At 43.6% G+C, this 25,538-nt stretch overlaps 1 protein-coding gene across 1 annotated transcript in view; it reads right to left on the minus strand.

The window, feature by feature from the left end:
- Positions 1-25,538, minus strand: part of SCFD2 (sec1 family domain containing 2) — a 402,095-nt gene that overhangs the window by 252,100 nt on the left and 124,457 nt on the right. The window contains exon 4 of the mRNA XM_090035923.1: positions 14,854-15,029. Within this exon, the coding sequence (XP_089892049.1) occupies positions 14,854-15,029 (176 nt within the window). The remainder of the gene's footprint in view (positions 1-14,853; positions 15,030-25,538) is intronic.

Raw genomic sequence — 25,538 nt, forward strand, 5'->3', positions numbered from 1 at the left:
AAGATACTTTGTATTCTCTCTTCTCTGTAGCCATCCTGCCTTTTAACTCTCTTATGCCCTGCCCTAACCCATCCCTGGACTAAGCAGGCTATACAGCAGGGGTCAGCAACCCCCGGCACGGATGCCGATCATGGCACACAAGGCCATTTTCCTCAGCACACGCTGGGGCCGGGGAGGCAGCAGCTGTTTGCAGCCTCCTGGCTGCAGCTGGCCTCAGCTCTGGGTAGCTGCTGATAGCCACAGAGCCTTGGCTGTTCCCATGGAAGTTCTGCTGCAAGCAGCCTGGGCTCCGTATCTATCAGCAGTTACCCAAAACCTGGGTCACCTACAAACATATGCTGCCTCTCTGCCTTGTCCCCGGCCCCAGCTGCCACCCAGCCCCAGACCTGACCCCAGGCTCTGGGGAGGCAACACATAGCAGCAATGCTCCCCTCTGTGCTGCTCTCGCTGCTTCTGCAAAGCAGCATGTGGGACCCAGCATGGCAGGGCACAGCAGGGGCGCAGAAAGCTGCCTGCTCCCCCCTGCCCTGCCATACTTCCCCTCCAGACGGGGGCAGCAGTAAGGGGCACAACCCTGCGCTGCTGCCCACACTGCTCCCACGCACATAGGGGAAACGTGGCAGGGCAGCGGGGAGTTCAGAGCCTTCAACTTTCTGTGCCCCTGCTGTGCCCTGCCATGCCGGGTCCCACATGCTGCTTTGCAGAAGCAGCAAGGGCAGCACAGCAGGGAGTATAGGTGGTATGTGCTGCCTCCCCAGAGCCCAGGGCTGGGGCTGGGAGGCAACTGGGGCTGGGACTGGGGCAGAGAGGCAGACATTTGAAGCTGACCCAGGTTCTGGGTAGCTGCTGAAAGCCACAGAGACCGGGCTGGGGGGCAGGAGCTTTGGGTGGGGGGCAAGGGTCATGAGCACGGCTGGGGGCAGGGGCTTTGGGTGGGGGGCACACGGCAGCAGGGCATCATGCTATGTACCCCTGCCCTCATTTTGTTTTTCTGGCATGCTGGCACTCCGGCACCTTTCAAGGTAGGCATTGTGGGGATTTTCGGCACTCTGGTCAAAAAACATTGCCTACCTCTGCTATACAGTATTCATAGTATGCAATTTAGTCATATCCCCTGGCACCCACTCTATACTAGGTAGCCATCCTCATCCAGATATTTGTATTTCCTTCTGTTCCTTCAACCCTATCAGACCTAGACAGGTTACAAGGGTGGGTGGACGGAATAGGATGGGTTTCAACACAGATAAATGCAAGGTGATGCACCTCGGGAGGAACAACCGGCACCATACCTACAGGTTAGGGAACTCCCCTCTTGTCAGCACGGAGGCGGAAAAGGATCTGGGGGTCATCGTTGACTCCAAGATGAACATGGGCCAGCAGTGTGGGGAGGCAGTCAGGAAGGCCAACCGCACCTTGTCATGCATCCACAGATGCATCTCGAGCAGGTCCAAAGACGTGATCCTCCCCCTCTATGCGGCACTGGTCAGGCCGCAGTTGGAGTACTGTGTCCAGTTCCGGGCGCCACACTTCAAGAGGGATGTGGACAGCATGGAGAGGGTCCAGAGGAGGGCCACTCGTATGATCAGGGGACAACAGGGCAGGCCCTATGAGGAGAGGCTACGGGACCTGAACCTGTTCAGCCTCCAAAAGAGAAGGCTGAGGGGGATCTTGTGGCCCGTTATAAACTAGTCAGGGGGGATCAGCAGGCACTGGGGGAGTCACTGTTTCCCCGAGCACTGCCTGGGGTGACCAGGAATAACGGTTACAAGCTGGCAGAGGGTAGGTTTAGGTTAGATATCAGGAGGCGCTACTTCACGGTCAGGGCGGCTAGGATCTGGAACCAACTTCCAAGAGAAGTGGTGCAGGCTTCTACCCTGGGGGTGTTTAAGAGGAGGTTAGATGCACATCTTGCTGGGTCGTCTGACCCCAGTATTCTTTCCTGCCATGGCAGGGGGTCAGACTAGATGATCTGCTCAGGTCCCTTCCGACCCTAGAAACTATGAAACCCTATAACCTCAATCCTCTCTGACGTTCACTAATAAAGTTAAAGTTATAGGGTGTGGCCTGTCCCTTGCACTCTAGGCATTTTGTGGCAATGCAGTACTGTTTTTGCACTCTCCTAGCTTGCTCTGCAACCTTTTGGCTAGAAGCAAGTGAGACTAGGGAGCATCTGAACTCCAAGGCTTCCAGGGTTGCAGCTTGCACACAGGATGCCTGCCATGGATTTTGGGAGTATCTGAAACCTTAGACTGATGGGTCTGGGAGGAAGGATACTTTCCTGGTGGTAGAGCCACAAGAGAACTTGACCCTTGGGCTTTGCCCAAGTGAATTTGGAATTTGATACCAATTTGGCCCTAGTTTATACTAGATAAAAGTAGGTGCCAAAGTGCTGTTGAAAAGTGTGTTAATGAAACACCTATGCTACAACTTGCAGCCATTTCAAAAAAGGTAGCATGCAACAATTCTGGACAAACCAAGCCTATGGGTACTGTATGCAAATTACTACATATGGTAAGGTGGGGAGGGGCTTCCAGGGGAAATAGGATGTGGAGAAGCGGAGAGCAAAGAGCTATATGATCCCACAAATTTATTTTCCCTGCTGTAGCAGTGGGAAGGGGATAACTTTAAGGCATACCTCCAATAATTAGATTCTATACCAAGAACATTTTAATAAATTTATCATTTTTCCATATATAGAATCTATTTATTGGGGGGTCGTCTTATAAATCAAAGTCATATTCTATGAAAATAAACAAGGTATTACTGAATTCCAGAGGATGACCTCCCCAGTCAATATGTGGATTCCTCCAGAACAGAATCATTCCATATGCATTTTCATGTTGACAAATTATTGATCCAACTGCAAGATGACTGCTACCTTTTAGTTTAATTCTACATCAAATCTCACACAATAGTAACACTAAGACAACAAAACTGATTTTTTCTGATGTTTTCACCCTAATGAGATATTAAAAGTCAATATACATTGATAAATCCTCTTAGTAATTACAAATTTTCTAAGACACAGCATGTCGGCTACCCAAATAATGGAAGTTTAAACTGTTATGATTGGCCAATAGACATGTATTAAGAAACTGGATATGTATTGATTTGAATACTCATTAGTTCCAAGAATCAGCCATACTGTACTAGTCTTAACTTGGGGAATACATTTGCATTTTATTGCTATAGCTCCAGTAGCTGATCAATTTGTAGGGTTAAAATCATGGTTTGGAGTGCTAGCAGAATATGTAGGTATTATCTGACAGAGGTCATGACGTGAACACTTCTGCTATGGCCAGCAGGACAGAATGATCAAGACAAACTGAAGATGTGAGACACTTGCTTTATGACCATCCCGCAGCACACAAAAGTCTAAAGTCATGCAGAAGCTTCCTCACCTGCACCTATCCATTCAATGCCACCCCCAAGGAGATATGACTGCAGATGCAGAACAAGAAGTTAAAGAAAATACCTGACAGCAAAGCAATGGACATTCTAATGGCCAAGTCCTTGACACCTGGGACTGACAAACGATGGCCAAGGTGGTGATCTCTCAACTGCCTACTGGAGTTGGATGTTCCAAAGAACTAATGAAAAAGTGGGCCTATACTAGGGGCGGGCAATTATTTCAGGTGGAGGGCCGCTTACCAAGTTCTGGCAAGCTGTTGACGGCCTCCTGGGTAGCCCCACCCCTTGACAGGTGCCCTGCCCCCTGGTCAACACCTTGGGACCAATGTCCCAATGTCTTGGAACCAATGTCCCAGGGCCAGCACTGGTGGGGCCCAGAGAGGGGTGCAGGCTGGCAGGGGTCTGTGGAGCCCGGCTGGGCTGCACTAGCAGGGAGAGGGGGAAGCTGGCCCGGCTCCATAGAGCCCCTGCCAGCCAGAACACTGTACCCCTGCCGCCCTGCTCTGGGCCCTGCTGGCGCTGGCCCTGGGACATCGATTCAGGCCCTGCTCCCATGCCTGCTCACTCCCAGTGCCCCCCCAACCCCATAGTAGAGGCAGGAGGGGTAGCGCACAGCCCTGACCCCTGCTCGCTGACAGGGAAGGAGCTGGTGTGAAGTGTGGGGAAAAGAGGCCCTTTGCCCACCCCGTGCTGCAGCCACTCGCAGCCCGCATGGGGCTGCCTGTGCCTGCTCAGGACAGCCCTGCATGGGCTGCGAGCAGCTGCAGCAGGGAGCGCCGGGCATGGGGCAGGCAAGGGGATGCTTTTCCCCATGCTCAGCACCAGCTCCTTCCCTGACCTTCCCCCCCCCCCCACCTGAGGTTCTGGTGCCGAGGCAGTCACAGGGTCACAGGCCAGAAGCCCCTGCTGGGGCTTCCAGCTGGGGGTGGGGGTTTGCTGGGCTCTGATGTTGTGGGAGTTCTCCAGGGCGTCCCCTGGGTTCTACTGCCCTTTGACAGGAACCAAGGACAGAAACATTTTAATTTTCTAAATTTTTTTAGGGTCCTCACGGGCTGGTTAGAATGGCCTTGTGGGCTGAATTCAGCCCGCAGGCCATATTTTGCCCACCCCTGGCCTATACCATTAATTCAACTACCGGTGACTGCAGCACAGAGCCTCAGATTATGCAACACCCGCTGCAAAGTTTCCTGCTTGAAGGCACATGTACAATGAAAGATCTTGTAAAGTACAATAAATGAGCACAAGCATATGTAACAAAATGGCCAAATGTGTATAGAAGCATAAGAAGAAAAGCAGCAGCTCCAGTAGTCAAAGTTATGTTTTTCCCCTCTAGAAGTACTAAAAATATTTTTAAAAATGCTCACTGACAAATTTAGTAAGGGACCATTAAGACAACTTGTCCCACTGAACTGTGGGGTCAGACACTGATTCTATGGAATAATAAAGAAATTTGAATATATTTTATTTAACATTCATACATGTAAGAAAATTACATACACAGTTTATTGAGCAGCAATGCAATTGTATTTTTTGAGGTCAAGACTTTTGACCTCAAATACCACCCCTGAACCTTACACCTAGGCTCTGGAGGCCTACCGACAGTATGAATAGTGTCATGTGCTAAATCATTAATACCATTTCCAGCATACTCTGCTTTAACTTACATCCACTTAGATGCATTTAGGTCAGAATCTCATAGGCAGTTCTATCCAGATGGAATTCTGTGCTCAGCATGCATTCTTTGCAAAACTGAGTCTTTAGTTTTCAAATTTCTTGGTAGAGAACTGCATTCTCATTGATGTGTATAGATAGCACATTCTGTATTCCAGGTACTCCAAAACTACAACGTGAATTACAGTATTAGCTAGCTAAATGCTAAATTAGTCAGATTCATCTTGATCATATGAGATCACACAGAATCTCAACACATCTTCACTTGAATGTTACTACTTTTAAAGTTAGCTTATATTTGCTATTGAAATACTAACTGTAAAGTAAAGCATTAAACAGTATTACAGTTTTCTTCCACTCTTTTTTTTAAGCTTCTGCTGCGACATTCATGGAAGAGAGAATGATGTCATTTTATTAACCTCATAACTTTCTTCCACCAGAGAAATAAAAACATTGGAATGACCATCTGGCATTATGTCTCTATTTCCCCATCTTAAAATCATAAGTATGTATCTTCAGTTTTTCAAGCAGCTTAGAAGAAAAAAAAATGCTGCTTGTCAACAAATTCTGTAACAATAAGGTTAACATGCACATGATAAGGTTTTTGCACATGAACATATTGTAATCTGCTACCAACCTAGGTGCTGGTACAGCTCCCACCAATCTATTATTCAGGGAAATCAGGGGAGCATGACACACAGCAAGACTATCCACATCCCCAAAAGTCTATGAACAAACAAGTTACATAGTAGAAAATAGTTAAGGGCATTTTAGTTGGTCCTTAGGGTTAATCACAATAAGTCCGCACATTTTATCCTTGCCAACATCAGATTTTCAGTATAATGAATTATTTAGTTTTGTTAATCTTTTTTAAACCATACCACTTGAGTTAAGTATACAGCCTGTAAACTGCATTAAATTATTCAGCATCAGATAGCAAAATCATCAGAAGAACTGGAATCAGATCCAAGGAGTACCGTACTCCCAATCTACAATTGAAGCAATTTCTGCGGACTTTTGCAGCACATTACACAAAACGATGGCACTGCAGGTACAATTATTTTGTGTCCTGTTTTACAGCAAAAATCCAAAACCAAACAAACCTTGTTATATGCAGTGATGCTGTGTTAAAAAGTTGGTGAAGTGAAGTTTGGTAGTATTTATTTAGGATTTCCTTGCTATGGGCATTTGAGATTTAAATGTAAGGTTATTTCAGTTTAATAGTTTTGTTGTGCTGAATTTTACATTTCTAACCTTAAATTTAACCAAAGCTATTATAACGGAAGAAAATGACCTCATCCTAAAGAGGATACTCCCTTTCCAAAAAAAACGAAGTCAAAACAGCTGCTTGATTTCAGCATCTCTGGTCTGCCGTGAACTCCTGATAATAAAAAGTACGCTCTTTGTAAGGACTAACACAAAAATATAGCTATATAATGTAGGACAAGAGTTTTTGATTTTTTTCCCAGTTTAGTTTACTTTGCAAGCATTATGGGCACTGACAGTTGTGGAACGCTCCCCGCCCCCAAAACAAAATAAAAACCAAACAAATAAAAAAACTGTACTTGACTGGAAGAGGAAAGGCATTAAGTTTGACCAGACTACCCAGCATCTGTATAGACTGGGTGCTTCAGCAGGACTTTTTGGCATTTATCTAAAGCTGGTTCAATCAGCTATTAGATAAAAGTACCAAAAAGCCCCACTGAAGTGTGTGATGTGTATAGACATTGAGTGAGCCATGTCAAACTAATGTGATACCTCTTCTGGGCATGTGCTATGCTCTGTGCAGCAGCATGCAGAACTGAAAGTAAAGTGGTTTTTTTTCTTCATGTCTGTAAACAGCCTATATTGTTAAATGGTATGGAAGATTTATGAGGCTAACTAGGTATTAACAAAAGCCCCTTTTTTCAACTCAGTTAATCTAAATCTCAGGTGTGAAATAGTGTTTTAAATCCACTTTACTAGAAATGAAATTGAAAAATAAAATCCACACTTAGTAAGTCTGGAGAAAGTAAGAAGAATATCCTAGCCTGTCATACAAAAGCCAGTAGGTTAGAGGCATATATTTAACTTGCTAGCCAACAGAAATGGTGCTAAGAATACAATGTTTTCAGTTCTTAAAATGTCACTGATTTTAAGCCAAAATTTCAAGCCAAACTACCTTTTTCTAAATGTTGCTCTAAATCTGAACTACAGCAAAAAAAAAAAAAAAAAAAAATTAAAAATCCTTCTAGACCATATACCTTCTTCACACAAATTGTTTTATGTTACTCTAGAGAAAGATTCTACCAAACTTAAACTGAATAATCCTGAGCTCTCCTTTGACCCACTAAAATACCTGGGACTGCTCATGTACTATGTAGCAAGGATCATATACTAACAGTACTATGTAGCATGAATCAGGGTGGTAGAGCTTGGCCACTAATGCGTGTTTTAGAATAGTTAACAGCAGAATGACAGAAGGGCACTGTCTATAAAAAAAGGATAGGAGTTAGATGGTCTTTTCAAAGATGTGACTAGGCTAATAGTTTGCAGCAGGCTTGTATGAGTTATGCCACCCACTTTACTCTATTTGCTGATGCTGCTGGGTATTTTTATCTTGAAATTAGAGACAGAATTTCCTGTTCCTGAAAGTGTTTTAAAAAAACCAGTAAGCTAAATGTCACCTATCTCTGTCTGAATCCCTCACCGTGCATTGTCTTTAAGCTCTGTCAAGTGTACTTCCCCTGTGTTTTGCATTTAATTTGCCTCTCCTGCTTAATATTGTAGAGATATAATTATAAGGAGAATGAGGAATATGTCTGAACCCAGAATAAAGTTGGGACAGACAATATTTTCTTCCTCTTTCCCCCATATCTCCCTTAATTCCAAACCTTAACCTGAAGAGAAAGGAAGCAACAGAGGGGGAGTCATAGGCATCTCCATGGAAGTGCTTCACACTACCTCTCACCCAACTTATCAGCCTTATGGGAGGATGGGAAAGAGAACTCATATAGAAGGGGACTCTCTTCGTTTTGCTTCTAAAACATGATTTCAATTCCTAGCACATACATATTTATAGCTATTCAAACCTGCTTGAGGCACTACCTGCAGTAAAAGCAGCACAAGGAGGAGGTGGGGGGAAGTCCCCCGATGCAGCGTCAGTAGTTATAAAATATATTGCCATAACGATGCATTCCCTTGTTATAGGGCATTGCTACGGCGATGCAGTGACAAAAATAACAGTGTAGCCAGCATGGTGCAGTATGGGCTGTTTCATAGTTTCATAGTTTGTAGGGTCGGAAAGGACCTGAGCAGATCATCTAGTCCGACCCCCTGCCATGGCAGGAAAGAATACTGGAGTCATATGACCCCAGCAAGATGTTCATCTAACCTCCTCTTAAACACCCCCAGGGTAGGAGCCTGCACCACTTCTCTTGGAAGCTGGTTCCAGACCCTAGCCGCCCTGACCATGAAGTAGCGCCTCCTGATATCTAACCTAAACCTACCCTCTGCCAGCTTGTGACCATTATTCCTGGTCACTCCTGGCGGTGCTCGGGGAAACAGTGACTTCCCCAATGCCTGCTGATCCCCCCTGACTAGTTTGTAACAGGCCACAAGATCCCCCCTCAGCCTTCTCTTTTGGAGGCTGAACAGGTTCAGGTCCTGCAGCCTGTCCTCATAGGGTCTGCCCTGTTGTCCCCTGATCATACGAGTGGCCCTCCTCTGGACCCTCTCCATGCTGTCCACATCCCTCTTGAAGTGTGGCGCCCAGAATTGGATGCAGTACTCCAGCTGCGGCCTGACCAGTGCCGCATAGAGGGGGAGGATCCCCTCCTTGGACCTGCTCCAGATGCATCTGTGGATGCATGACAAGGTGCGGTTGGCCTTCCTGACTGCCTCCCCACACTGCCGGCCCATGTTCATTTTGGAGTCAATGATGACCCCAAGATCCTTTTCCGCCTCTGTGCCGATAAGAGGGGAGTTCCCCAACCTGTAGGTATGGTGCCGGTTGTTCCTCCCGAGGTGCATCACCTTGCACTTATCTGTGTTGAAACCCATCCTATTCTCATCCGCCCACCCTCGTAACCTGTCGAGGTCTGATTGTAGCCTGTTGCATCCTTCCAATGTACCCACGTCCCCCAACATCTTAGTGTCATCAGCAAATTTGAACAGCGTGCTTTTTACCCCCTCATCCAAATCCTGATGAAGATGTTGAACAGTGCGGGCCCGAGGACCGAGCCCTGCGGAACCCCACTGCCCACGTCCTTCCAGGTTGAGAAGGACCCATCCACTACCACCCTCTGGGTGCGGCCCTCCAGCCAGTTGGTGACCCATTTGACTGTGTGGGTGTCTACACCACAGCCCCCCAGTTTCTTAATGAGAACGGGGTGAGAGACAGTGTCAAAAGCCTTCCGGAAGTCCAGGAAGATTATATCCACTGCTACCCCTGCGTCTAACGATCTGGTGATCTGATCATAAAAGGCCACCAGGTTGGTGTGACAGGACCTTCCACTGATGAACCCATGTTGGTTGCCCCTAAGCATGCAGTCCCCTGCTGGCCCCTCCTGGATGTGTGCCAGCATAATTTTCTCAAACAGCTTGCCTAGGATCGAGGTGAGACTAACCGGCCTATCGTTTCCCAGGTCCTCCTTCCTGCCTTTTTTGAAGATGGGGACCACGTTGGCCCTCTTCCAGTCCTCCGGTACCTCACCAGAGCACCACGAGTGCTCTTAAAGTTGTGCCAGGGGACTTGCAATGACCCCGTCCAGTTCCTTTAGAACTCTAGGGTGGAGATCATCCGGGCCGGCTGACTTGAATACGTCCAACCCCTCCAGAAGCTCCCTAACTAAATCCTCGCTAACCCGTGGTCCAGGTGTGCCTCCCCCGGGGCCCAAGGGGGGCCCAGCAGGGAGGTGGCTGTTCTGGTCCCTACTTAGGAAGACGGAGGCAAAGAAATCGTTAAACATGTTAGCTTTGCCGTCTGGTGTGACGACCAAGTTTCTCATGTCGTCCTGCAAGGGCTCCACATTACCCAGGACCTTCTTTTTACCCCCTATGTATTTAAAAAAAGACTTCTTATTATCCTTAATCTGGGAAGCTGGTCCCAGTTCCATCTCCGCCTTGGCCTTCCTAACTGCCCCCCTACATCCCCGAGCAACTACAGAATAACCCTCCCTGGTGATGACCCCTTCTTTCCATTGGGTATAAGCCTCCTTTTTAGCAAGGAGACATTCCCGGATGCTTTTGGTGAGCCACGGAGGCTTGTGTGCTCTCCTGCTCCCTTTGATCCTCATTGGGATTACCTTCCTTTGGGCTTGGAGGATCGTCTCCTTAAGGAGCGACCACTCTCCTTGGACACCTGGCTCCCCTCCCCCCCCGGGACCTCAGCACTTCTCCAACTATCATCCTTAGCTCGTTGAAGTCTGCCCTCCTAAAATCTAGGGCCGCTGCCTTACTGCATGCCTTTGCCGCCTTGCGCTGGATGGTGAATTCCAGCAGGCGATGATCGCTGTTGCCCAGGTGGTCGAGCACCTGCAGCTCCCTCACCAGGTCATCACCCGTGGCCAGCACTAGGTCCAACAAGGCGTCCCCCCTGGTGGGGCTGTGCACCTCCTGGGTTAGATGGAGGTCCTGCACTCTGGCCAAGAACCTACGGGAGCGTTCAGACCTGGCTGACTGCTCTTCCCAGCAGATGTCCGGAAAATTCAGGTCCCCCATGACAACCGCATCCTTAGCCTTCACTACCTCTGTAAGCTGACCCAAGAATTCCTGCTTCCAAAAGGAAGAACTAAATGACAGTGCAGTGCACCATAGGGGCACATGTAGATACACCCAGTATGTTTTACCTTGGTTTGACCCAGGAGCTTCATCTTTTTTCCCCATAAGAAATCCCATCAGACCCTGATTCTATTCTTTTAAGAAAGCCAGCTTTCACAAACAACAGGGGCTAAATTCATCCCTGGAGTAAGCATAGAACTGCCTCAGCTTTGTAGATATTAAGAATTTACACCAAAGATGAGGTTGGCCTATAAACATATGCACTTAGGATGAAGATATAAGTACAAGCCTAACCAAATATGCTGGAGACCTAAACATATCAGTTAAGCATTTTAATCCTTAAAAATAGGCTGCCCCTTCCCAGCATTTCTTAGAACAAAGAAGTTGCAACAAAAGTGATGACAATGAGGACTATAACTGAAGGAGGAGATTAATAAATGAAATAGATGATCTTGTACAATGTTGTATGCCAGAAAAATGGTTTTCTGAAAAGCATGAAATGCTGAACAGAGAACCAGTGAGACTGGTCATGCAGATTCAATTAAGAGGGAAATTCCAGCAGTCCTTAAATTATTCCTTCTAGGAATCTGAAGGTACTAATATTATTTGGTTCTTAAGCTATCTTCTTTGGCAGCAGCTGAAGGATCTGGAACATACTGACCCATGAAAATTCTAGAGACAATTTGTAGGTCATAACTAATTTATATTTTTCCATAATGCCATGTACAAATAACCTGTCTTTTTGTACACTCACTGATATATCCCCATTTCTATTGGTGGAACAATGGCTCAATTTTAAATTTTAGGAACCATTATCAACTGTATAGGCCTGTGGCCAACAACTCTATCAGGTGAATTTCTGAATAGCCCGGTCCTTAGAAAAGGCTATGGCATCAACTCTTAAGTAAGACTGCTGTGTACAGCATTGTGCGTCAACTATTCTGCATATTTACATTTTCAAAATCATAGAACCATAGAAAATTAGGATTGGAAGGGTCCCCAGGAGGTTGTCTAGTCTAACCCCCTTTTCAAAATAAGACCAGCCTCAAACATCGTCCCAGCCAAACCTCTGTCTAGCCTGGTCTTAAAAACCTCCAAGGATGGAGATTCCACCACCTCTCTGGGTAGCCCGTTCCAGTGCTTCACCACCCTCCTCATGAGAGTTTTCCTAATATCTAAGTTAAACTTCCCTTGGTGCATCCTGAGATCACTGGTCCTTAATTCTGTTATCTGCCACCAGTGAAAACAGTCTAGCTCCATTTCCCTTAAACCCCCCTTCAGGTAGTTGAAGACTTATTAAATCCCCCCTCAGTCTTCTCTTCTGCAGACTAAATAAACGCAGTTCCCTCAGCCTCTCCTCAGAAGTCATGGTACCCAGCCCCCCCCATCATTTTCACTGCCCTAAATTGGACTCTCCAATTTCTGAACATCCTTTCTGTAGTGTGGGGCCCAAAATTGAACACAGTACTCCAAATGTGGCCTCACCAGTGTGGAATAGAGGGGAATAATTACTTGTTTCAATCCGCTGGCAACAGTCCTACTAATGCAGCTCTGTATGCTGTTAGGCCTTCTCTGTAACAAGGGCACACTGTTGGCTCATATTCAGCTCATTGTCCATTGTAACCCTCAGGTCCTTTTCTGCAGAGATGCTGCTTAGCAAGTCAACCCCCAGCCTGTACTGGTACATGGGACTGTTCCATACTAAGTGCAGGACTTTGCACTTGTCCTTATTGAACCTCATGGGATTTATTTTGGACTAATCCTCTAATTTATCTAGGTCTCTCTGAATCTTAGCCCTACTCTCCAGTGTATCAAGTACTTCCCCAGCTTGGTGTCATCTACAAACTTGATGAGGTTGCACTCCATCCCATCTTCCAGGCTCTTGGTGAAGACATTAAGCAAAACTGACCCCAGGACCAACCCCTGGGGCACTCCACTTGATACTGGCTGCCAGCTAGAGATCAAGCCATTGATTACTACCCTTAGAGCCTCGTGACCCAGCCGCTTCTCTCACCAGAAAATGATGTGCAAGTTAAAAAAAAAATTATAATAGTACCCCTGAAGTTTTCTGGCTCTCCTCAGAGCGCTTTTCCAAAAAGTCCTTGTCAACAGACAGGAGAACAAGCCATGTACTCTACAAAGATAACTATATTTCAGTCTCCCTCTCTCTCCAGAATAATCAGATATATTATGGATTGTGTAATTCAAAATAATTGTTGTTTGAACTACAGAAAATGAATACATGAGTAAACAGAACTTAGAACCCAGGACTAGAAAGTCTGGTTTGGCTGAAATGTTTATCTTATGACGCAGTGAAAATAGTGAGTATAGTCAAAAATGGTTATGACAGCATTTGTTATACGTTTCTTTTTTATATAACATATATTTTAAAAGTGCTTGCGTCCTTAACTGTTTTTTGATCCTGCTGAAAGAGACTGCCTAAAAAGCTATATTGCTCTATATAAACAATGCTAAGCTTGCATCTTTATTTTAGTTCTTAAACCTTACTGTTTTTAAGATGGAACTTAGCAAATTTCAGAATGGAATTATATGACATGGGTGTCAAACAGCAGGAGACTGGACTGAATGACAGAGGAGCTCTCTTCCAGTTACATGCTCTATGCTCATAGATTAAAAAGTGAAGATGTGGGATAGTTTCAATTATACTTTTTTCAAGACAAGCTACTTTATAGGATTATATATGGTATTAAATACTTTAAAGGCACAATTAATGTTGTATTCAAATGTTAAGAAGAGTGACTGGTTTGATAAGATGTTACCATGCACTTGTCCATGTAAATTAAGTTTTGGATTTATACTGTTTATGATACATTTAAAATTTGTTGACTGTAATGCAATGGCAATCTACAGGAACTGGCATTTTCAGAAAAAAGAAACAGGATAAAAAGTCTTCATTACCAAAAAGGTGTTGTTCCTCCCTCCCCCTCTTTTTTGTTTTTGTATGGGGAAACAAAACAGGAGCTACTTGAGGTTGACAATATCCTGCCTTCCTTGTCAAGGGCTGATCTTCCTGAGCCATATCATGGCTACAATTTCAGAGATGCCTCCACTGGATCTTACAGTGAGATAGCTAGCTTTAAGAATGTGAGTTAGCTAACAGTCTTTCTTGGCGTCTCAAGAGACACTGTGACAACTTCCATTAATGCTGAATAGGATATAGAGACTTAATGAAGTTTGTATTTTTAGCAAAGTCCTGCTTGCAAGCTAAGCTGGATAGAGTCTACTCACTGTATCGCCCGTTTTTAATTTTCATAACAGAAATTCAAAGATAGTATAATTTGTGATTTAAACTACATGTTGGCAAGAGGGTGACAACTAGCAGCAGCTGGAAGATGTTGTGGGTGTATGGGTAACAGCAGTTGGTCAATCTCTTGTATGGTGTTTTTGCTTCCTAACATCCTATCCATTCAGCAAATTGCCCAAGCTTACATTCACATAAAAATATGTCACGTATCTCTGGAAGTCATTTCTGAAATAGATTTTTCCATGCTCAACCAAAAGCAATTAATATCAGTTGTAAAACTCAGTGATCCTAATTAGTCTCCTACCTAAAATATGTTAATGCAGGGGTTTTCAACCTTTTTTAAGAAGTGTACCCCTTTGCCCCGCATCCCGGGCCCTGCTCTTAGGAAGCAGTGGCATGGGAGAGGGGGGGTGGCGGCACTCTGTCCTCGCCCACCCGTGCGTACCCCCTAGTCCCTTTTCCAAGTACAAACCCTGTGTTAATGTCTTGCAGTTTGCTATACATATAATGTTCCACACCCAATTGAGATAATTTTATGCATCTTCTTCTCAAATGTTCAATTTACTGTGCATAAAATTAATATCTAAAAAAAAGTTTGGGATATGTTATTAAAATCTATCATGTGACAATATAAATTTACGTAAAAGTTAATGACAAAAAAAGTGATAAAAAGTTTTAAAACTACCTATCTTATGACAGCATTCTTAATTTGGTATAACATTAAATAGGTTGATTCAATAGCATACCTGCAAAAGTAACCTTTCAAAAGCTAGGAAGTTGTCCCATTTGGCATTCTTGGGATGTTTTAAAGTCTGGATTGTGGCTAGCACAAGCTGTAGAAGTCCACAATGGTTCTCTAGAGCTTTGAAATTATTTTTGAAAAGCTGGATGTAGGAGCTAAGCTGTTCTGGTGTGACTCTGCCTGTAAAAACAAACAAACAAACAAACAAACAGGACATATTACCAAATATTCTATGATGAGGAACAATCAGATTATAAGGCCTGATCCTGTCACTAACACAATCAATAGGAGCTTGAAGTTGCATTATAATGGTAGTATGTTTGGACTGTAACAGAAATCACTTCATTCCTGACTAAAGACTTCAGAGATGGAACATGGTGAATAGTTAACAGGATACAGAGGGGGTCCTCACTCCTCAGCTTATAGGCCAGATCAGCCTGTGGTGCCATGGTATCCAGCCCATAGGCTTGATAAAAACTTGGCAGTAGGGGAGTGGTGGCAGCACTAATGGCTGCTCTCTGGCTGTCATATTTCCAAACTCATGCAAAACCCCTGTGCACTGGATAGCATGGCCACACATGCTAAATGGGGCACTCGGGGCTGAGTGGAGGTGGTGTGAGGTCCAATCCAGGCATGTGCAATTGCAGTTGTATGGGACCTGGTCTGGGCACACAGTGAGGGGCAGAGCTGTGACTGCATGGGACCTGATCCAAGCACACAGGGCTGGCGAGAGGCCATGCAGGGTCAGTTCTGGGTAAACAGGGACTTGCCAAGGCACTGCAGAGCCAATCTGGGTGTGCAGGAGCTGCCCAAGGAAGCATACAGCCAATATGGATGTGTAGGGGCTGGCTGGAGGCAACAGAAGGCCCAATTCAGCAGCACAGGCTGCAGGCTGCAGCATCCAGGCTGCAGACCAGCCCTGCACCATTCATTCAGCCCAAGAGACCAAAAGAGTGAGCACCACTGGCATACAGTGATTATTAATAATGGGTATCAGCAACCTGCAGCTTGGTCAGATATTCCATCCGGCTGCACAGCTGGGACATCAGCAACAATTCAGCAGTGGGGGAAGTGGCATCTGGGTCAAAAGCTTGTCTGTTACAATTCAGCAGCAGGACAACTAGCAGCAGCCAGATCATAAGCACTAATCTGGCCTGCCACTCCTAAAAGTGCTTTACAGCAATTGCCAACAAGAAGTTTAAGCTCAGCTTCTGTCATTGGGACCTGCAGGTAAGCTACTATACCATGTGTTTCTCAAACACTATGTTTGTGAAAAGCAGAATGGAAACACATGTGGTTGGCTACTGAGCCATACATTATATCCTTGACACTGTGCCCTCTATCTGCACAGTTCTCCCCCTATGCACCAGCACCCTGCTAGGATAGAGAGAAAAATGCAGCATACTGGGTGCATTTACATGTACACTCTACTGCACAGTTGACTAAACAGGCCTGCAATAAAGCATCACCATCTACATGTGAGTCCCTATACGGCACAGAAAATAAACTAACTCCACTGTGGGATAGTACTGGCTGGGACTACAGTGGAGTTACTTAGTGTGCCAAAACACACATGTAGACAGTGACTGGGGCTGGCTGGGATACAAGGGTGCTACAACATGGGCGCTACCTGCCAGCTAGCTCTGCACTGTAGCACTTTCATGCCCCAGCCAGCCCTTCCACGGCACAATCTGCTGAGGTGAAGCAGCTTTGGGCTGGCAGGCTGAGCCCTGGGCTTCCTGTCAGTCAGGGCTGTTCCACCCCGGCTCAACATGCTCCAGTACCAGGTACATGTGTAAATGCTACACCCAGGCACAATAAACTCCACTGCAAACTGCGCCAGAGTTTACTGCTTATTGCGTGTGTAGATACACCCACTGGGTACATCCACACATGTGGGCATGTGCACTTGCAGCAGCTCAAACCATAGTGGCACAAATCTGTGCCAGGGATTTGTACCTCAGCATACATGCCTGAACATGTGCTTTGGTGTGGGACAAATTGTGCCACTTAGGGCAAACTGACCCTCCTCAGCTCCTCTTGGATCTTCAGCTAGGGGGAGCTAGAGCCTGTATAAAAAGCTGCCCTAGCGAGCAGCTCAGGGCTACTTGCCCTCAAGAGCTTCTGAGGCCCAGCCAGTTGGCATCTGGGAACACTAGCCCCTTGTGCCAGCTGGACTTTGAGATGCTGCAAGAGGCATATATGCGCTCGTTTGGGCACACCCGCTGAGTCACCAATGCGAGGAGTAAGAGTGGGTTTTTTTGAGATGTGCCCAAAAGCTTGTCTAACAATTTTCCCAACTATTCAGTTGGCCCAATAAAAGATATTACCAAAAAACTTGCATCTCATATATTTCCTGAACAATTACAGCTACAGCAACAGTCAAACTCTGAAGCACTTATGTCATTTCTCAAAATATTCCTCATAAGGAAATCCCCCTGGCTTTTCTCAGTTGGTGAATGCTAAAAAGATCACTGCAGAGCACCATGTGATACCCAGTAGTATATAAGTTACTGCCCAGAAAGAGCAGAGTGAGGTTCATCAAGCTGATCTAGCTACTAAATGTATATATGAAGAATTTTAATTATATACTTAATCCTAAAACAAATAATCATTTTATAAAGTATTAACCTTATAAACCATGTCACTCAGTAAGTCTGTTTAAAGAACACCCAGCCTTGCAAATAGGTGCAAGGCACGGGTGTCAAACACATGGCCTGTCGGCCAGATCTGGCCCAGAGACCCTTGTCATCTGGCCCTCAGTGAAGCCCCTGGGTCTGATTGGTCACACATGGGGCACAGTGCATGTCTGGGGCGCGGGGTCAGTTTGCAGGCTAGATCCCACACAACTCATTTGGCCCCTGGTACAAGAGATACTGAAGGACCTAATACCCAGAGCTCATTTTTAAACTCTTAACTTTTGCTTTTCTCTGTGCATTCTATGAGGAAGGGCTACGATACCTGGTCTACACTAGGAAAATCACTCCTTGCTGAAAACAGGTGTCACCAAAGCTCAAAACTGAATTATGCTGAAAACTACATGTTGAACTGGGTCTATGGACCAAGAAAACCATGTTTAGAACCATTTCATGGTTCCCAGCACTTTTCTTCAGCAAAGAGTAATCTTTCTAGCGTAAGTCAGGCCAAAAAGTGGCTTTGCCTGAGAAGGTTTTATTAATTTTTATTTTATCATTACTATTTTCTTCATTTAAAAAGAAAAAAGGCTTTCTGGATGCAACCACATTTCTTATTTTTTCATGTCATTAGTTTACAGGGCTATCCACTTCTTTCTCCTCTTCAAAATAACATGAAAAAAACCTCCTATTAACGTCACTGATTCTGGAGATACATTAGGATAGTTGTATCTTTAAAGTATGGAAAGGCACTAAACAAAATAAAGAAATACAAACTTTTTATAGGAAATTTATCTGAAAGCATCAAAGAAAGAAGTCAGCAAATTAACACATAAATCAAGCTGACAATGCTTTAGAGGGACTAAGCTGACAAAAGGCTTCTACATTTCATCCACATAGCCTAAAACAGCAACCATAGCCAGATGTGTTTTTAGACTAAACATTGGAGCATTTAGTCGTGTTTTATTTCCTTGAAAGCTGTATCAGGCAGATTTACATGGTGATTTGAAAATGTCAGCCTATCATGCTTTACCCCATACCTTTGATAATAAATGCACTTTTACTGTTAGCCATCATGATATATAGTAGCATATTCCAAATCTGGTAACTTACTATACGTGAGAAAATGAAACTGCAAGTTCTTACCTCTCAACAAAAATGGTCAAATGCAGAGCTTTTCAAGATCTCTGATTTTAAATTTAGAAAAAGAATTTCATTTAATTCTCCAGTATTCCTTACATAAGTGAATCCAAATGTATTACTGGTCTGTCCCTTCAAGATCCATTCAACATTATTTTTGATGAACAAAGAATATATCAGCAAGTATATTAAAAAAAAAGTTGTATAGCACATTACTTTCTAAGATGAGACTGGTAAGCATCCACTGACTCAAACTGCACCAGGTTTCACCTTCAATAGTTACCACTATCATCATTTTGCTGGGCTGTTTTAATCATCCTGATCTAACAACTGGGATGAGGAGTAGAACTCAAACCAAAAAAGTCTATAGAGAAATCACTTTTCCCAATCATCCAATGAATCCAGCTAATGAAATTGCGAAATGGGAAGGAAAGGAGAGAGGATGGCTAAACCTAGCAATCAAGCTCTCTTCACTACATCCAAAGTCTTTGGCACATTCACTGAGGGAGAAATTCAGTATGAAAGGGTCCAGCAGAAGACCTGTGGAGTAAATCCCATTTCTCAAACTGGGGTACACAAAGCTCTAGAGGGGACACAACAGGAAAAAATAATTAAATCCTTAAGCATACACTTTTCTCTATAAAGAAAGTCAGGAGAAAGATATCTAAGGCTAAGTACAGACAGTAAAAAAGCCCAAAGCTGAATCAATTCAATCTTTGCAGGTTATTCTAAGCTGCATAGATTGAACAGATAAGCAAGTGAACAGATTCTGAAATGCAGCCACATGTCTGCAGTAGACCAAGAGAGCGATGGAGGGAATTGCTAGGGCATACCTCCTTGCTTGGCAGGAGCAGACAGCTTGGGCCAAAGCCAGCCCACACACCCTGGGGGAAGGGAGTCTTACAGGAGAGGTCCAAAATCCTGGGATGCTGGAGGACTGTGAGATAACTTGAATCTGGAGGGGACCTGGGACAGAAGTTCAATAAACCAGTTTAACTTAAATCAGTTAAATTCGATACTATATCCATCCAGGTTTATGTTAAACCATTTTGGTCATTTTGAAAGCAGTTTACGTGCACTGAATTGCTGTTGTGTTACAGATTTGAACCAGCTTCTGAACACTTATACCAGTTTATGTGTCCCTAACTTAAATGTTGAGTTTAAGGCTTTATAAACGTAATATAACAGTTCATGTACTGTATTATGGGCTTGAACATGAAGGAATCTGTTGACTGCAAAAGACTGGCAAAGTCAACACATGCAGTGGCACCTGGTTTCCAAAAACACGAATTCCAATTATGTATTTCATAAGATTAAATTCCAATTACCATCCTAATTCAGCATCTTGATGCAGAACAAGAGCACAACATATGTAACAAATAAGCAATATATTTACCATTTTCTACCACACTAAAACTGTAAAATTGGAAAGAATCTGAAAATACTAAGCTAAAGAATTGCTTAAATATACATAGGTTATAGTGTACCCTGCTAGGATGGAAAACAAGATGTTTCAAAGGCAGGTTAAAGGGTCAACTTTATTGCACATTGACATGTTTTAATAGTTGTACCAGCCAATGAGAATGGACACCACTTAAAAAAACCCTGAAGTACAAGTAAAAAAGTATATTAAAAGAGACTGTTCATCACTACAGTAAGTTATTTCTGATGAAAATTAATAACTAGATTAAATCCCAATCCAGCAGTAAAAATACTTTATGAAATTTAAGATTTCTTCAGAGAATACAAAATAATAAAGACAGCTCAGCCTCAATCCATCTGCCTTCTAAATATCTTTGAAGGAAAAAATAGTCATGCAATGTGCCCCAAAAGTTAACCAATACAGGTTCTATCAGAGCTCTGGGGAAACGCAAATCCAATGAGAGTACCCTTTTTGACAACCGCTTCTGCTGTTTGGAGTGAAGAAGCACCAGACTGATAACTTCCACATTCAGCCATTTCACAAACAATACAAGACAAAGTAAGAAGTTGGCTAGCAAAAGCAAAAGCACTGAGAAAGGAGGTTTTGCTGCAGTGGAGAATGAATGGATGAAAGGGACAGAAAGAAAAAATGGTGGCAAGGTAGAAGAGAATACTAGCTATGCCCTGAAAAAAAAGAGAGAAGTTGATGATGGAGATAGCTAGGTACTGGCACTGAAAAAACAACAAGGAAGTGGCGAGAAAGAATAAACTCAGGATGATCTGCACACAGAAGTTGAAATGGAACCAAAAAATAATAAAGAAGGTTTTAGTGGAAGTCTATAGTAGGCTCCCAGGGTCAGGTTTGAATATGGACAAAAGTCTCTGTACTCTTATTAAATGAATACTCCCAGGAATTGTATCATTAAGGGAAACTAACTTCCCATACAAAGTTCTTCATCAAAGAGCCTCTGGACTAATAAAAAGGGATGCTATTAGATTTGGTTTTGGTAAGAACTGAGGGTATTATAGAAAGCTGGCCCTACTAGCCTTGTAGGGAGTTAAACATTCAACTTAAATTAAAATGGAAGGATAAATAAAAATAGGTCTGCGAGTAAGACTTTCCATTTCCATTTCCAATTGCAGACTTTGAGAAATTAGGGGATCTAGTCAGCTGAATGCAAAAGCTCAGTGACTTGAATGTATAAGAAGCTTGGAATTTCTTTGAGCTTAAAATATAAAAATGATCTAGAACTCATGACTCAAAGCAATTTGAAGTAAAGGGAGACAGAACTTGCAGGGAAAGACACCAAGACCTACCTCTATGAATGAACTACCTCCAAAAGCATACTGATAGTAAGCAGTGAACCTCTAAATGATGGGTAAAGGGACAGATCATCCAAGAAAGCGACATGTAAGGATAAAGTAAGAATTCCCAGAAACAGCTAGACTTTACACTGGAAATTGAAACAAATAGCAAGAAGTTCTATTACCATATACATTAAAAAATATACCAAGAAGTGGAGCTACCATGTAGTAAGAGGAGGTAAAGAATAAAGATAATCTAAGTGTGACCTCAAACCTAACAGATTATTTTGCCTCAGTTTTCAATAAAGATGCTGATGTTGAACATAGGGAAAAGGCTGGCTAACAGAAACAAGGGTAAGGAAATGTAAATGACCACATGCACAATGGAAGCAGAATTCAGAATCTCAATGGACTCAAGTGGTACCAGATAACCTGTAACACAGAATTCTGAAAGAACTTGTACAAGAAATCACAGGTGTAGTAGCAAAGATGTTCATAACTCCATCCAGCATAGCAAATATAGTGCCTATATTTAAGAAAAGGGAGAAAAAGTTGATCTAGGTAACCAATGATCCATTAATATTCAAGGCTTTATTACAAGTTTTGAAGGTAAAAGAAAAATGGAATTAAATGCAACATAGGTTCATCAAAGGTAGATCATGCTAGATATATCTGATATATTTGATAAGATAACCTATTTTTGAAGCAAAAGAAACAAAGTGGAGATAATCTATCCATCCTATAGTGAGTTGCAAAATAATACATCACCAGGGTATCAAACTCATCTGGACCTGTGAGCTAGATGAGGGGCAGAGGGCCAGCCCATAGGCCAGATCAGGTCCATAGACTGTCCCTCCCCATGCCAGAGCCAATGCACAAGGCCTGTCTGGCATGGGTGCTGCAAACAGCACGTACTTCAGACTGGCCCCATTTGTGTGTTGGTTGAGGGGCATGGAGCTGGTCTGTAGGCCCAGTGCAGGTACTGCATGCAGTGCTGAACCTGGACTAGTTGCATGTGCAGTATGAATGCGCACACAGTCCAACACCATGTGCTGCCTGCAGTGTGCAAGATTGGCTCTGGCACTTGATCCAGCATGCAGGGCCAGGGCCAATCCAAAGCCCACAGGCAGCACCATGGAACACATCCAGCCCACAGGCCATATCACATAGAAAATTATTAATTAATGTTGGGCTTATTTAAAATGGGTTAAACCATGATAAAGGGGAGACAACAGCACATGGTATCGAGAGAAGAAGTACAGGGCTGAAAGAACAGTGGAATTCTTTAAGAATTAGTCTTATGACGAATTATCATGAATTACCTTTGTATAAAAAAGTGTGCTAATGAAAATGGTGATGACACAAACTTGAGGCAGAGAAGAATTAGAACTACTAGAATTAGAATACTCTTAGGAAGATTTGGACAATCTTGAGAACTGGGATAATAGAACAAGATGAAATGTATAGTGCAAAGTATAGGTGCCAACTTTTATTTTTGCTGGGGTGGTGGGGGCTAAGATGATGGACATGTGGAAAGTTTTACACATTTCAGGTGACAGTCCTCTTCCAGAGGGAGGGCAGGGCCCTCGGGCCCCCACGTACTGGGCATCTTTGGTGCAAAGAGCAACATCATGCTTTGGGAGTAATAAGAATTTCTATTAAAAAATTGGAGGTGATAAGGTAGAAATGGCAGAGCAGGAGAAAGACCCGGGAATACTAGTTGATTTAAGAGAACTACAAGCTACCAATCTAAAGTAGCCCTGAAAAAATTAATACAATTGGGAGAATTTATCTTCTGAGAGAACACTGTTTAGCACAGCAAAATAGAGCCTGAGACGCACAGAGGTTATACAAGCTTGTCCAGGGAATGGGACAAGTAATAATTTCTGTTGAGATCATACTTAACAAACAATTCAGTCTGTGCATGAGTTCTTCATTTTGCAAGTTTGTGTTCAAGTCCACATTTAACATTTTGTTGTTTCAGAACAGCTGCTCTGAAGTCAGCAACGGACTGTCCAGGGAGGTTATAGTGTTCTGCCACAGGCTTTTGTGTCCTTCTGAAACTGACATCAGATCAGTGTCCACTCATTCTTACCAGCTGTAGTGGTTGGTTGGTTCCCAGTATAATATGGTAGTAATGTGACTGTTGCTAAACTTCACAGTAGTGTCCAAAAATGAATATGCTGGGTGAATATTCAAGAGTCAGTTTGATGAAAGGTGGAAGTTGTTAAAGTCCTGATGGAATTTCTCTAAAGATTCTTACTGTATATCCAATGAAGTTTTCATTGATGTACCTTAGCCTTACTAGGGGGATGAGAGGGCACCTGTGGAGGAAGGGAACTTCAAGGTCTGTCACAAAGATATATGCATATATTTGGGGAGCTATGCATGTGCTGATGGTAGTGCTATTCATACAAGGAGTCTCTAGGTTGGAAATAGCCACGTGAGGACAAAACAGGAGGATCCAATGGAAACAGAAGCAGTGTCATGTTGTGTACAGAGGTACTGATAGCTAATACAGTGTTTGCTGGAAAACTGCCAATGGAACCTAGTTTCTTCAGGAAACCTGTGGTATCCTTCAGATAGCTGACAGCATTTGACTGTGGGCTTTGTCCACCTGTAAAGGTCAGCAAAGGCATTGTTACTTTCAATGCCCTGATTTTTGCCTTTTCATAAGAGGTAGAGCAGTCATTATCCCTAGAGCAATTGCTTTTATTGTTGGAATACTTCTATGCATTTCTGATGATCCATATAAACAACTTCATCCTCAACTGTGAAGCTACAGTTTTGCTCACGCCCCTCTGCAAAAAAATTATGTAAGCCTCAAGGTGGCTGGAATGAAAATGAATAACTTCTAACCAACTGTTCCACCTTATCCTCAATGAAGGTGGTATAGCAGACCCTTCACTTGAAGGTATGGATGAAACCATGCCTTGTGGATGAGACAGTCAGTAAAGACGTTTTTACTCATTACACAGATCTTTCTCCATTTATCACCAAGCTGAACAAATGTGCTAAGTGACATGCACTGCATTCAGAAACAGCACATGTAATATTTCATTTCTATGTTTTTATCATACAAACAACACTGTCAGGAACAAAAGCAGAATTTTTTTTTATAAAAGAGCCCCATGTTTCTGAACTTTTCCTACAACTGCTTGACTCACTAAGTTTACAGGGTTTGTTTGTTTGTTTTTAATGTGGTTGATTATAAGAGCCGTAAGTTCCTAGATACTCTTCCCCAGAGGCTGTGAAACAGTCTGTAAAAGAATAAACATGGCAGCGCTACAATATTCAAGACACAGCAGCTTTGAGCATCTGTCGTCTTGTCTGCAAGACTGAACCCAAGAAAATCTTTCCAAAGTGTTGAGGTCATGTATACCTTTGAAAATGTTTTCATATGTATATTTTTCATGACTGATTCCAAACAGAAACAGCACCACTGTTTTCCAAAGAGCTTTCCAATATCTTTCATAGCATGGTTGTCTCAGACAAAGTAGAACATTTGCAGCGCAGAAAGCCCCTGTACAATAGCAAACTTTTCTACCATGCACTTGTCCTTCAGTTGGCTGCATTGTGTACTTTATCCATCTTTCCTACTGCAGATCTAACTGCTTGAAGCTTCCATTTATATAAAACACTCTTAAAATATCAATCGCTAACTCCTTTTCATTTAAAACCCCCAAGCCACTGCTTACATTAAACAGACCCTTCCTTCTCCTGTACACGTATATTTCTGACTTTGCTTACTCCTGCTGCTGCCATTTTGTGCTTTGTTTTTACTCCACAAGGCTCACCCACCTCCTTTCTTTACTACAAATATCACTGCCTGAGTTACACTGCTACATGTACAAGCTTCCTGCAAGTTTCCAACAGCAAAACAATAATGAGATGGAGAGACCCAATGATTTCATTTGACTTCAGAACATGACATGACCTAGCATTTTATATAAAACAAATAGGGACCTACTTAATTTGTAGTAAGACAAAGAAATCTTCATTGCTTGGTTGTAGCATGAAGAGTTGATTTCAAAGGCTTTTCCCAGTGGCTCCGCCCCTCACTGATGATTGGCAAAGACCCAAGGGGGGAGATAAGGGGGTGGCCAACATTTTGGCTGCTGGCTGCCTTTGGTCTTGCCCCGCCAGCCAGTGCCTCCCAGGCAGGCTGCAAGGCAGGAAGTACTGCTGG

Source organism: Crocodylus siamensis, chromosome 2 (genome assembly GCF_052110815.1).
Source record: "Crocodylus siamensis isolate JL-2025a chromosome 2, ASM5211081v1, whole genome shotgun sequence".
Lineage (NCBI taxonomy): Eukaryota > Metazoa > Chordata > Crocodylia > Crocodylidae > Crocodylus > Crocodylus siamensis.